Raw genomic sequence first — 15,548 nt, 5'->3', positions numbered from 1 at the left:
TCAGCTCAAAACAGGCGCCTGCAAGTCCTTTTATTATCTAAGGGGAATGCAGATTTAGAATTCAAATTTAGGGTCACAGTAAAGAAAACCAAAGAAGTCCTACTGCTTGTAGCTGTCGGGGAAACAGCGAGGTGCGATCTCAGCATGGTCTGTGAGACGAGGCTAGAGGCCAGTTTCGTCACCCATGGAAAACCCCATGCAGCTCAGCGATGGGCGCTGAACGTCATTCAATGAAATATTGAGCATGCATAACGCACAACAGCTGCCAGACAACATAGGCAAACTTCACTTCTTTACCAAGGGAGGTAAACAACGAAGCCATTTTATTTGTACTTTGATAGTTCTTGTATAGTGTGTCACGTCCCTCCTGCTGCTAATAATAAATCAGAAATTTACACCACAAACCATTGCCTCCTTAGTAAATCAGGAATGAAGGGATGGCAGTGTTTTTTCTGCGCTGTTCATAACCTGGGTTACAAAACATGGTATCATCACGTTAACACTGATGATATCAAATGATGAATTGTTCCCAAAGATAAGGCCTTCAAAGAAAAGTACGATTACTCTGTTTTAGAGTTACTGCATTTCCAATCAAACATATTGTATATTAAAATATTCAAAAACAATAGCATATAGGATGTTTCATATTTCACACATCTTAACTAGACCATAAGTGCTTACAAATGTCTGAGAATGACCACACAGAATGGCTTTCATATTTCTTCTAAAAGAATTTAGAGCATTGAGGTTTGATTTCCAAGAAACAAACATGGTGACAAAAATGTATAACTTTCCCCTTAAATCTCTAAATAAAATAATTACAGTAAAAATAATAACGGTACAGCATAAAGATAAATGGTTTTACCTTTAAACTCAGGGCAATTTGACGAATGTATATCATATTTAAGTCCTCCAAAATGCGAAGTTTCTCCTCCATGTCTGCTAGTCTGTCTATGGGCATCATTCAAGAAGGATATCAGCTTCTGATTTAAAGCTCTGCACTTCCTCCTCCCCTTCAAACCATGAATCTGTCCTCCGAGTTAAGAAATATAATCGAAGGTCTGGCGAGTGCGTGAAAGAAATGATCCAACACTAAAACTCTTTAATCGAATCCACGGCGTGTTCAATAAAATCGTTTCCGCGCGTCGAGAGTGTCCGTGACACATTCAGAAGCGGCATGCATCCAAGATACAACTTTAAAATAAAAATATAGAAAAACGACGGACAGATGAGGAATTGATCCGCTCAACAGTCGCTCAAACTATTCCAGCTGCCGCGAGCGCGCGCACATCTCCACGTCTGCCTGCAACAACAATAGCGAATGAAGCCGGTTCATGAACGCTCTCTACAGGAAAGACAAAGACTTTTAGATCCCCCACAAATCAACTTCTCTTTAGCGCTTCAGCATAATGGGTTATTTACATGCTGTTTCCTTCTTTGTGTCCCTCTGTGCTGGTGTGAAGTGTGTCTGTGTGCTGTGGCGGACCTTGCGCAGCGCGAGCAGATTGACTGCACTGCCTCACTGGGGACTTTTCCCGTTCAGTTCACAACTCACAACAACGAAGAGAGAGAGAGAGAGAGAGAGAGAGATAAGCAAATAACATATCATATGCATGATAGTAAGTGTCGGCACCCACTTAGTCATAATGTAGTGATTTTGGCTGACTTTGAAATAAATGTAGTTACTATAATAAAACAATCTGTAGTTGTTAAATCATGGCACATTTTTGTAAATGCATAACATTTAGATCTTTAGGAGAATTAGAAATAATGTAATCTGAAGAAAAAACACGGGGTTAAGTTAATGGGTTAACACAAAAGTTTTAAGGCGTTTTAAGAAGTCGTGATAACCATAATAAAAGCCTAGAATGTGTGTCTTCATGCTGCTACAGCTGCAATACAGAAACATTAACTACAGGAAACAAAAGGTCCATCTGTCCTCGCTACTAAAAGAAGAGTGCTTTGTGTGAATTCCTTCCTTTATCCATGACCAATTTTATCTTAATTGTTTAGTGGTACAAACTGAATATTTTACCTGTGATAAGGAAAAACATTTACTGGAAAATGTACACTTTATTGCTTGTTAATATTTACTAATATGTTTTAGAAAGTGGTTTTTACATGTGCTATATCAATATTTAATATACACTTAATTATTTACAATGTCATGGTTTAATTTCAGAGCGGTCGAAGCATTCTGTTCATTTTAGCATTAGGCGTAAAAATCAATCCTTTTTTATCATTAGCACATCTCTTGTGAATGCCAGAGAAGTTGGTGAGTCTCTCCTGCAAAGAAAGCGGTCTTTGGTGGCCACACGGTTAAAGCAGAAAACGCCAGCCAAAATAAATGTCGTTATGCAGCTAGTTGCTAGTAATGTATGGTAGATTTATATTTATCTAGTTTATTGGCAACAGTCTGTTCAAAGATTAACAATTTAACAGAAAATACTGAAAGAATTACAGCTTCATGCAAAGCATTCTGTGAACCAGGAATCCTCACCAACGTATTTCTTTTTTAAATTTTGGTTCCCAGAATGCTTTGCATGAGGCTGCTATTTTTTCTGTAAAGACAAAGACTTTGTTAATGTTTAATGTTCATTTATCTTTGAACAAACTGTTGCCAGTAAATTACATAAATCTGCAGTAAGTTACTTGCAAACTGCAGCCAGTAATACTGTATTTCCTACAGATTGTTTTACAGTACACCTACAAATCAACATTATATTGAGTAACCCTGAAGGGTCCCGAGTAAAAATGTACTGTCAGAACATTCAAATGCATGTTGGAGATAACTTATGATACTGATGGGGTACTATGAACAAAGCCATAAATCTTGTCACCCCGGGGTCTATTTCAACTGACAATGATACAAAATAGAAAACACAAAAACATAATTTTTTATTTAGTTTAAGTCTTGGGAAGAAAAAGGAAAAACAGACTACAAAATGTGGGCTCTGACAGAGTGGTATTCAGTGTTGGGTGAAAACAAAGTAGACTCAAGGGTCTCTGTGAAATGTAATCTACCCTATGTGGCCAAGAGTATTTGCATGCCTCTTGTAATATCTGTAAAAAAGTGGAAATAAAAAATGTAAGGTACTTTATTTATTATTTATGTTTATGTACATTATATTATTTGTGAAAAGTGGATGGGCTCATTACATCAAATAAAAACAGCGGCCTACATAGTCTGCATGCATAAATGGATGGGTTGGCACATCCACAGATAACATGCCATATAGCCTTAAATGTTCAGGTACCAGCTTCAGAGTGCAAACTGAAAAGAACCGTAACCCTTCGAAAGGCTTTTGTTCATTACCGGATGTACCGAAGCATTGGGGGGACATTTCCCGTTCCCAATCAAGAATAGAAGAACAGCATGGTTTCTTGTTTGGGTGGCCGGGGTGATAAAGCCGTAACTGCTTAGGTGGTAAGAAGAAGGAATTTGACTGGGTGGAGTAAGGAAATGCCATACTGAAGTTACCACAACACTTCAGGTTTGCTGTACACTTAAATCTAGTGAAAGGAAGTTGTTTGACAGGAGAAAGAGACTGTTTTTCAAGTCCGCGGAGCATAATTTATATTTTGGTTGTAAGGGTTCATTTGCTGCAATGCTTTTCTAAGCTCTGTGGCTCGGTGATTGAAAGGTTTGGTGAATTTAAGATTAGAGTTGAGAGTTTTTAAATCCCTTCAAAGATACATAAATAAAACAGGCCCGCACAGAATCTGCTGACAGGATTGGAGCTCTATCGATTCCTGAAAAATGAAACATCCGCCAACTGGAACACAATTTTTATGCTCTCAGCTACCAATAAGAATCTAGTACTATTAGCTCCACTTAACACATTGTTTAATGTTCAAATCTTCTGCATATAGTTAAAGTATATATTTTTCCATACATTCTAGCCTTTCTAATAAGTGAATAAAACTACAAGTTCATTTTAAGTATGTAACATTATAATGGCAGGCGTGTTTAATTAATTTGGGCTGATGTTCAGTCTAAACACATCTGTGAAACAAACAGACAGAGGGAAGGGCAAGACTTTGAAGAACCGCAAACCACTACAAAGAGCTACCCAGCCCAATCTGTGAATGCAGGCCACAAGAAACAGAAAGAAGAGGCTCATGAACTGTAAACACATACACAACAAAATAAGTTTAGGAGATTGATATAATGTAACATTGTGATACTAATTGTAACTAATATAGAAATAAACACCCAAAGTCACAGAAATGAAGCATTCATTTTGTCAGAGATGGAGTGCTCTCTTTAAGTTGACAATATTTAGCAGTGTCTGTTCGCAACATAGCAAGGCTTTCATAAATTGCTTATCTTTAAAAATCTTATAAAGAAAACAACAAAACATGCTTATGTCACTGCTTGGTTGTGACAATATCTTGGCTGCCTGATTTTCTCCAAAATGAGGCATGGGAATTTCTTTCTGAGTGTATGTCTGAGGTTTAGGTCCTTTGGGATCTCAGAACTTCCTGTCTCCAGTCAGCCTTAAACCCGTGTCACCGTGCTAACATGCACCACATGTCCACGAACAGTGAGCTTCACTCGGCTCACAACTTCCCAGTGAGACTGTTCAAGTCAGCTGCTGCCCGTGTGATCTGGCCCCCATCCCAGGAGCTTTCCATTGCCTACAAATCCATTTTCTCTATGAATCACACACAAGCACACACAACATAAATCATGTAATCCACCTACATAGCTTAATGATTATGTTTCAAAATTATGTAATGAACTTAAACACTGTAAATGAGAAATTGATGATCATTTAATGCATTGAAAGCTCTTCAATGGGACCACATGCATTAATATGAACGGAGTAAGCTCATGCAGTGCTCATTATCCCCTATTAATATTATGATTGAACCACAGCATGACATGGAATTGCAGAATCAATGTGCGGTGTGTAAACCTGGCAAGTCATTGACTTTGACTTGTTTGGGATAATGTCTCCCTCTTATGGACAATTCTAACTGGAGCAATTGCACATTTTTCTGAACATTCAATGCAGATCAGGAATGACTTTATGTCTCAGCTTGGTTTTGTCTAACCAAAGAAGAAATAAACACAAATGTGTCAAATAAAGCTGTGAGACGAGGCCAGAAGCTGTAGCAAGTTTTTATTTAGTACGTTTTTTCCAATAAGGGAAAAAACAGCTGTCCAGGAAAGCCACAGGCACATGATGAATCACATTTGAAAATATCACACTAAGTCATGTCTGAGTCTGACAGCTCTGAGATTGAAGCATCTAGGAGACTATTGTTAGGCTGTATGATTAATTATTTTATACCTATAAGTTGGATATGTTTGGTTTAAAGACATCTTGAACCAACTGTATTTGCTAAAAACAATCCTTGCGTATGGCACTTGTTTAAGATAAATATCCTGACAATAACTTTTCTAGTTAGTATCAAACTTCAAACAGAACCTATTTGTGTTATCTGCTCAAAAAATTTAGTCCACTGTTACCAGCATTGATTGACAGTAAGAATGTCAGCATCAGATGTTTTGCAGTTTCCACTTAGATCTGTCTACAGTCGCCCCCCGGCACACTGTATGTCAGGGGTCTTCAACTACTTTTCTTGGAGGGCCAGATTCCAAAAGTATAAATAGGAGTTTTTTTTAAATAATGAAAGTCAAATTAATAAAAGTCAAAAACGCAAAATCCCTGCACTTTGACGTTAAACTGGTGTCTTATAAAGCAACACCAGTTTAACGTCAAAATATATATTTTTTGTAAATAAACAGTGGGGGTAAAACTTTTCTTCAAGGTGAAGAAAACAGGAAATAAGGGATAAGAATTTAAAATGTTAGAAAAGAAAGATAAACGAAATTCCATTTATATTTAAGAGTTAAGAGATAAAGTATTAGAACCTAAAAGTTATGTCTGAAAAATAGGGAGGAATTTCCACTTAGATGATGTATGTTTAGGGACTAGGAGGTACTTATTAACCCACTCATGTCATTTGGATTATTTTCATGATACCTGTTTGTGCTTTTTGGGCACACATTTTACACTGTACATTGCGAAACTCAGACCCCTCGGACATCATAAATACTCCTATAGTGGGGATTGGGCAAAACCATGTTGCATAGACAAAATCCAAGAAATGAGTAATCTTTCCATTGAATAGCTAGGAGAGAAAGAACACCGTGATGCAATCACACTCACTGACACACACCTTTATCACCTTATTATCAGAGTAAATTTAGTGCCTTTTAAAGAGGACTGGTTAGCTCATGAGAGGGATTTCTAAAATTGTGCTAGAAAGTGTGTTAATGGCACAGATAAAAATATTCTGAATGTGACAAGGGAACTGGAGAAACTCTCTCATTCTGATAAGTATTTTGAAGTATAACATTTATCTACATAAATTGCTATTTTTAGGAGTCAAGGTGTACATGTTTTAAACAGTCCACCAAGAAACCTGCCAGCAGACCTTTATTCATTTAGTGCTACAATTTTATCCCAAGCAACTCAATACTACGCTGTACTACACCGTGTCATCCTCACAGACATTTTACAGGGACCTACACAGCAGCAATTCTATTTAATAAAGGCCATAACGCATAAAACAAATTCAACCACACAAAGAATAAGTTAAGGTAGAACTCTATTACAATTCAGTTTAGAGTGACAGACAGATTACCTACAATAAGAGGGTCAGCGAAAACAAACAGCGTTACAAAACGCTGACATTTTAATCTTGTCACTGGAGAATAAAAATATCCTGGCTTAGAGGAAGAGATGCTATTAAAGTTTAGCAGATCAGGGTGGGGAATATGAGGATTAATGCCATTTTTAGAAACTGAACGCATTGTTTACTTGGGGAACTGCAAAAGTTCATGGGTGTCATGTGTCTGAGGTGAACTCAGCATGTTAGCACATTATTAACAAATGTCCCATGTCAATGTTTTATAAAATAGCCTGGGTTTCAACAAAACAGAGCACAGAAGTATTCATTCACATACACTGTTACAGCTCCAGGTATGTAATGGTTTGGACCGTGTCCAGCGATGACGTGTGCAGCGATGACACAGTGTCTGTGTGAGACAGCTGTGTGGCCGTCATCACCCAGTCATTTGTGTGTGAACAATGCTATACTCATGGCACATAGTGAGGCCGAGTCTCATAGATGAATAGAAAGTCGAGTGAATGAGGCAAAACTATAGATCTCATCAAGTGAACTGGGTAAAACTCAATGACTGTGGAGACTTTGAACTGTTTACAGTTTAGCTGTTTACGCTACATTAAGACAAGACTGTTTTCAACTGATAATGTAAAAAATGTCTGCGTTTTGGCTGTCCGTTTACACAGAAACAGTGTTTCAGGGAACTGAAAAGTTAAATTTTTGAAAACGGTGCAACTTTTTGAAAATGCTTTCGCGTTCGTTTTCATGGAAACTGCAAGATGGAACTTCTGAAAATGATGACGTCACGCACATGCGTATAACGCGCAAGTATAGCCGAAACAATATGGAGGCCTCCTGTACTGTGAGCTCCTGCTGCTCGACTAAGTATTAACACTATTTACATTTGCCAGACTTAAACACACATATATGTCGACCAACTGTATTAAAAAATTTTTGGCTTATAACTGTGCATGTGTATGTGCCAAGGCCCGTCCTGTTTCTTTAAACAACAGCATTGCCATTCACTGGCCTGGCGTGCATACTACAGAGTTCTTATGCATTTTCCTGGATCCATGTAAATGCAGAAAGTTTTGATAACGCTGTTATGTGCATGTGAAACTTTACAAAAACCTTGTAAGTGCATTAGCATCTAACTGTGAGAACATTTAGAATAAACAAATCCACAAAGACACAAACACAGACAGTGTTAGGAAGTGGCTGACTAGAAGCAGCAACAGCAAATCTATATTTTTAGAGGCGTGACGGTAGTTCAGCTGTTTTGAAAATGCTTTTCCAGTAACATGACAAAATGCTACATTGCTGTATTTTTCATCACTTTTTATTGCGGTTGCAGCTTTACAGCTGAGTGAGCTGAGGCAATAAACAAACACGCACGGTCCTTTCTCATACTGCTCACTGAGAAGTCTGATTCAGCTACAGTTCATTTAACCCATCTTTAAATCCAAAATGTAATCTTTTCTGAGTTATACAAAATATTTCCCACAAAATAATCGCCCTGCAGTTAGCTTTATTTTAACACCAACTTGCAGTGTAGACAGAAGCATATGGCAAACAAGGTAGCTTTCTCAACATGACACACACACACACACAAAATGATTTAGGTAATGTTGCTTATGTGTAACATTCTGCTTTTGAAAATGTAACTCTTGCTAAACAAACACAAGTTCACATCTATTCAGAGCAGGGTTGTGTTGGGGCACATCACTGTGTAAGACAATGCATGACTCACTTCCTGTTTCCAGACAGACACAGGTACATGAATGAATCCCTTAATCTAAACTCTGACGGATGGCACATGACGTTAACAAAACTCATCCCTCTTCATCAAGCTGAAAGACAAACACTAAAACTTCTCGAAACAGCAACGTTAAATATTCTGGAATGCCATAGTAATTTAATTCTGAAACCATGCCTTTAAGCAAAGAACATAAACCCGTCAATTTAGAGTACAGGAAAAACAGTTAACTCCAGGATCTGAGTTGGATTGATTCTCATGAGAAGTTTTGTTTTGGTTTGCTGGTCAGGGGACAGTATGATGTAACATTATGGAGTGATTTTAGCCTAAGACAGAAAACACAGTCACCTATCAGTGTGTTTGCAATGGATGACAGTATGGACCACTTCAGAAGATGTAATCAACTCTTGGTGCAAAAGAACACTGCACAAACATTTGAACCGAATACAATTAATAGAACATTCATAACCGAATCAAAATGTTATTAAGAATGATCAAATTACCTTTAAGATTGAATTATATATGTACGTATATAAACACACACCTAAAATGACATAAAAGAAAATCATATGAATTCGTATGAATTTTAAAACGTATGAATTATGTTGGCAAAAAGACTTGGGGAAAGACATATAGAACACATATAGAACCTGTACCTGTGTGCCTGTTACCTACATGAACAACAGCAGGGTGTCCACCCGGATGGCCACCAAGTCTACTGACCCTTAAAGGGACAACTTTGATTTAAGTTATACCATTTGGACTTTTTAGGATTTTTTAATTTTTTACAAGCCATTGCCACAATTATAAGGCACTGTTCACTGCAGTATGTTGTGAAATGCTCTGTATGAAACATTATTCAGCTTAACACAAAAGAAACTGTTCTTCCAACTTACATCCTCGAAAGACATCTTTCACCTCTTAACTTCTAAGTGATCTCAACAGCACATCATTAACTACTGTGGCCATAACTCAAGCCAGAGGAGACATCGGTAGTAACCTTAAAAAGAGAGCTCACGTGTTCAGTGGTACTTGTTCATGTATAAATAATGTTCATGTCAGCTCTGCACAAGTCAGATAAGATAAGAGTGGACATCTTGATGTCCTTGAGCTCGAGATTCTAGTCCTGGACTTTCTGACATCATACTGTTGAGAACATCTGAGCTATTCATTCATGGAAGGAAACATGTATGAAGAATGTTATCAGCAAAATCAATGTCACCAAAATTACTGTCAATTACTATGTCATTCTGTTTATATGTAACACAGACAAAAATAAAAACACAAATGAAGACGCAAATGAAACCCTTGTTTTGGAAATTACCCAAATTCATGTTACTCATAAGCGTCAAACTACTTATCACATCTCAATAAAGCAAACAGAATATAGAAATCATCTAGAGCAGATTAAGAAAATGAGAGGAAGAGTCATACAATTCACAGTTCCGATTTCTCACAACTTTTTTGTGAGGAATTATTAACTAGATTCTCCCATCAGGCCAACCTAACCGCTAATATCTTGTGCGCTGCACAATCACAGGATGTTGTTCCCATTACTAGAAGTTTTTGCCAAAATGCTTCTTGGGTTCTGAATTTCCTTTAAACAATACAAAGCAAAACAAACAAAAAAGATTTTAAGAATCCTCAAATGCTTTTGCACCTGAATCGCGACATCCTCTCGCTTTTACATACACAATTTATACAACTCTCTCCGGCGCTCACAGTTCAAGAGTGCTTGGCATACTAAAATGAGTGAGGCTTCTGTTACATCAGAGAGTGGATGATTATCCTCTTCCCTGGTTCCTTTTAACAGGGCAATCTGCCAGGGACCAGGAGAACTTTTGGGGCCCAGTGCTGAAAGATTCCCTGTTGTTCTCCGGGGCAAGAAGGATCTTCTAATATGCTGAATTTCTCCATGAATTCAACTCCTTCTAACTTCTGAAATGTTCAAACGTATATGTTCTTCTGAATTTCTTAGATATTTAAGAAATATATAAATTATATATAGACGGTATATAACCTTTTTGAAATAACAGCTGGTTTGTCTAGAAGGAAGTTTCAGAGTACCTGCATAGACCTCTTTTTTGTTAGTAAACATTGTGACGCCTTTTCGTGGGCGGAGCATAGGTGGAAGCAGATCGATTCCCCTGGCAGCTTTACTAATGCTGGCGAGCACGTTTTGATGGAGAGAATCTGGTTTAATTTAAATATGTAAGGTCAGTCACAGCCCGGAACTGTTATACACTTATGGATACTAGAAACAGCGACGACAAACAGTTTTATTTGTTTAATCTCCAGTGGTTGGTAAACTGATAGTTGTACAACTAACAAAGTTATCTGGTATATGCACTAAAAAAAAAAGTTCAACGTTATGTGAAAAAGTCAGATTAGAGCCTTCACTCTGTTGATTCTGGCACTAAAAACACAGCAAGAGGATATTTTAAACTCCTTATGTAGCCGACTCTGTGCAAAATTGAATAGGCCGCCTCCAGTTTTACCCTTTAAACTGCCTCCAGCTAAGGTAATCGTGACCTCGGCTCAAAAGGGGTCTATATGGACAAGCACTTAAAGTAAATACACAGGAGAGCCTGTCAATGGAGAAAACAGAGTCATAAAAATACCAAAATCATCTGGAATAAACAGTAACTGTGAAAAACAACCAAACTTTGTCTCCTGGTGGAAATGTACAAAATGCATGTCCAAAATAAATGGGAACCTTGCTTCAGGACATTTTTACATTCCTTATGCACCACTTTAAGAACAATTCAGTAGTGAGTGTATGCTGCAGGATTTTGTTAGGAAAGGAGCAGGCAGTGTGGGTAGAAGGGTGTGTCTGGTCTGGAAGTGTGTAACCTACATCCCTTTTAACTGCCTTCAGGAAAATCTATATGTGGCAGAATCCCTCAGCTAGAGGTGCGGTTTCAAGGACCATGTTTTAAAAAAAATAAAAATAAAACCTAAAGAATGTATGCAAACTAGCCACTTGTAAAAATTAAAATAGTTCCAGTGTAATTTTGAGGATATGAGTTGTTAAACTATGTTACTCAACATAACACAGTGCCACACTACAGATGACAGTGCGATTTAGACAACAACTGGTACAAAACAAATTGTTACGGAGTTAAAAAAGCTTGCAACTGTTAATATACTGTATCTCAAGAACTTTACAATAGCATGTTTGTCTGTTTTCAAAGCATACGTTCCAGGTAACAAGCTGACTTGGCATTAAACAAAAGCAAAATACACTGGCATTACTCAAGGTCTGTAAGAGTGAGCCAATTTTCCCTTTACGTATTTAATCCCATTTAACTAATCCTCCAGCCATCTTCCTTCACTTTACCCCTCGGTCTAATTGCTTCTTTCACCTGAGCCTTATTCAGTCACGGTCTGTTGCAGTCCCAATACTGGAAACTGGGGCACGATATTGTAAAGCTCTGTTAGGTAACCTACTTTGTACACAATGTACTTTGAGTTAAAAATCTCAAAGAAATTCTTTAAAATGCTATTGTGATTTCCGAACAGAAATCATGGTAAAGATATCAAACAGCAGACTTTGTCACATCCAATCGAGAGGTAATACGATGTCAGCGGGGAACTGGGAGACTTAAAGGCTTTTTACCAAAGCATACAGTGACCTTAGTGAAATCCCATGCATTTTAAATGAGGGACTGACTTTGACATGTGTAAGTGTTGTTACCTGATTGGCATTGAAAGGGATCGGAGGGCAAGTCCAGTCGGTAAAGACATTCATTTGCAAGACATGCAAAATCCCATTCCAGCTGTACAAACAACATAAAGTGGAACCTCCACAGCCGTTTAGTTTAAAGAAGGTAAGAGAACCATTTTAACCGACCGTCTCTTCACTACTTATCAACTTTAGATACTGATGGTAGTTGTGCAATACTAATAAACTGGTAAACAACTTAAATATGCCCGGAGATAGGACTATAAACAACCAATGATCCTGTGACACACTTTTATTTACCACCAACCAGGACAAGATCTAGTTTGCTCCTAGATGTAGATCTCGAAACTATGGTTCATGTAAATAAAATAATAATAATAAGATATTTTGTGATACAAATATAAATCCACAAATGGGTAGTTCACGAATAAATCGTACAATCGTTCTGCGGTGTGACATATTTTGAAAACATCCGTTCATTTTACATTGTTATATATTATAAATATGCATCATATAAAATAGCATAAGTGAGATTTATCTTCATTGTTATTTTTTTTTCTTCATTTGCATATTATTAGTATATCAACTACTCAAATGCTATGAAATGAATACATTCCCCATAGTAAGCAAGCTTCACCCTAAAGTAAGGACGAGTCCCAACCAAAACTTTCAGTTCATGCACAGCTGCCCTGAACTGCAACCGGGACACTTCGGCATCCAAAAGTAACACTCCTAAAGAGCGTTCTTGCCATCTTACCAACACAGCGAGCAACGTATAAAAATAATGAGGGGTTAGACAGAGTTCTCTTTTAACTCAACCCACTCCAGGATAATCATATACAGATGTTATATAGCCTGTCCTCTTTAACAAAATGCACAGGATTAATGCAATGCTAGATAATTCTAGCTACCCGCTCATTCTCCTTCACAACTCCTTCCTGGTGGAACATTCTTCCCAATGCGGTCCGGTCAACCACATCTCTCACAACCTTCAAAAAACTACATAAAACACATCACTTCTGTGAATACTTGACAGACAAATGAGGGGGAAAAATATACATAAATAAAACCTCTTCTCCCAACAGGTAGTGGTCTAGCTTTTGTTGAAACTAGTAACTTTGTATTAGCACCTATACTATTGATCTTTGTATGACATATCGCTTATTGCTCCCAGAACTCTTTGTGAGTCGCTTTGGATAAAAGCGTCTGCTAAATGACTAAATGTAAATAATAACGTGGATATAAATTAAACACTATTTCTTTAAGAATAATATGCCTTTAGCCACAATAAATGAGTGTAGAACCACTAGTGCCATAGTCAACATAATAAAACTTGATTTTCCTTGTCAGCATGTTTTTATAGATTGATGGTTTTCCAATTTAATTCACTATAGTCTTCGGCACTTCGTTTTAATTGTGATCATGCAAACATTTTCAATAATCGAGCTGTGAGAGTCTGTCAGCAATGACATGTTGACAGTAACAGCCAGCCAAACTTATCCTGTTGAAAAAAACACATGTTGATGGTTTCCATACAAATACAAATACAGTACCATTGAAACTATTACAAACTTATTTAATGAATTTAGTTTTGGAACCGTGTTCCAGATTTTAAGTTGTTCCCGTTTGCCAGGTAACAATAATTCTAACACAAAAATTCTCACTTGTGACCAATACATTAACATTAACATTAAACCATTTAGCAATGACGCCACATAGACTAAGCGAGTCCAGAAATTCTGTTCATAACCGTTTTTTCTATCAGTACATCTCCGGCTACACAAACAGCGCATAGATTTACTACAGTAAAGTACAGAACGGGTTTTTATTACCTGTGGGGTTTCCATGAAAACACTTTGTCTGAATTGTCCTCTCCGTATCTCCATCTCCAGCGCGGAGCCCCGAGCGATGGTGGCTCTCGCTGTCTGATTTCGGCAAAACATCAGCGACTTAAAGTTGATCCTCTAAAGTGAAAGCTGAACTTCTCAAGTGACCCGTGTTTGAGACCCTCTCGGGCAAAAGTCCACGTTGCAGTCACTGTCACGGGCTCTTTCACGAAAATCACATTAACAAACGTCCCTCACGCCCAAAAACTACGAAAGCTAACGAAAAATGAGCAGGGGCGCTTAGAGAAGCGTACGGCTGGACTCACGTGTGTCATCGTGAATCAACTACGCGAGATCGGATGCATTACTCATAGGCGGGCAGTGATAAACAGCGACCTCTCTCGGCGTATAAGTATGGGAGGCTATGGGAGGCCGATTAGGGTGAAATACATTAAAACGCTTGCGTATTTAAATTATACTTGCGGTGAGATGTGAAACATTTCTGCTTATGTAACGGGGACCGCTGGCTTTACACAGAGCGCCGGTTCAAATACTCTGGCTACCGTTTGAAAAGCTAATTTAGTTTTGTATGAAACAGACGCTTTCTCACAACCAGTTACACCTGCACAAAGGTAGTGCAAGCATGCACTTAAGAGGGAGAGAGCGCAAAATTTCATTGTGACCGGAAGTCGTTTCGTTGTTACCGGAAAAAACGTTGTTACCTCTTCGAACTCGTGTAATGAATGTAAACAATGAAGTATTTCTTATTATTCGTTACGTTTGGCTTTTTTCTGTGTAATTATCAGCATGTTATTGCTAACTATGACGAATTTTTTATTTTTTTTTCACGGTTCCTGCAGTGTATAGAACTTTTACAAACAGATCCTGCAATTCCATACTTCACAGAACTACAACACCATGCACGGACAGTTCGTTCAATTACAAATGTAGTTCATCGTACAAGAGGCCAAGACTCTGAAGATTGTATAACTGTCCTGGAGTCGATATGTAATGCGGTGAATGTAATTCTTCAACATTTTGACAGCCAGATACTTCAAGGAAGCTACAACTGCATCCCACCAACAGTTCGCAGTGGGACTGTTGGTCGCCCGCGGTATGATTTGACAGCCGATCAAATTAACCACTGCTTGGATCTGGGTTATAGCTGGCAGGGAATATCTTTAATGTTTGGAATAGATCAGCGAAACTTATTCCGCCACAGACAAGGTCTTTCGATTCCATCTAATGACTACACTCAACTGTCAGACGAGAATCAGACTTTAACAATTAGGCAAATTCTGGAGAACACTCCAAATGCTGGAGAGACCTATGTTAGGGGAAGTCTTCGCTCAAGGGGTTTCCGCATTCAGCGGTGGAGGGTACGCCAAGTCCTGCAAAACATTGACCCTGTCGGACGAAGCTTTCGACGTAGACAAGCCATCCGTCGCAGAATTTACAGTGTCGGAGGTCCAAATGAATTATGGTATGTGACAAAATACTATTTTTTTCCTAGCTAATATGTGTTATTTCAAGTTAAATATGAAATAATTATATTATTCTACACTTTTTCCCAAATTGTTATAGTTTTGGAATTCATACTGTGGTGCTGTAATTACCCAAAATAAATCTAACTAGTTAG

At 37.9% G+C, this 15,548-nt stretch overlaps 1 protein-coding gene across 3 annotated transcripts in view; it reads right to left on the bottom strand.

Moving 5' to 3' along the window:
• The window catches only part of rtkna (rhotekin a), a gene marked incomplete at its 5' end in the record, with an annotated part of 54,859 nt that extends 40,607 nt beyond the window's left edge, over positions 1-14,252 (bottom strand). Inside the window, one exon of one of the 3 annotated variants that reach the window (XM_079477933.1) lies at positions 13,916-14,252. In XM_079477933.1, coding sequence (XP_079334059.1) covers positions 13,916-14,026 — 111 coding nt within the window. Of the gene's footprint in view, positions 1-865; positions 1,517-13,915 lie in introns of those variants that run through there. The other 2 variants (XM_079477931.1, XM_079477932.1) reach the window with 2 other exon arrangements.
• Positions 14,253-15,548: the final 1,296 nt, after the last annotated feature.

Source organism: Barbatula barbatula, assembly GCF_947034865.1.
Source record: "Barbatula barbatula genome assembly, chromosome: 2".
In the NCBI taxonomy this organism is placed as follows: domain Eukaryota; kingdom Metazoa; phylum Chordata; class Actinopteri; order Cypriniformes; family Nemacheilidae; genus Barbatula; species Barbatula barbatula.
The sequence above is the reverse complement of the archived record's forward strand: the minus strand, read 5'-3'. Positions and strand labels throughout refer to the sequence as shown.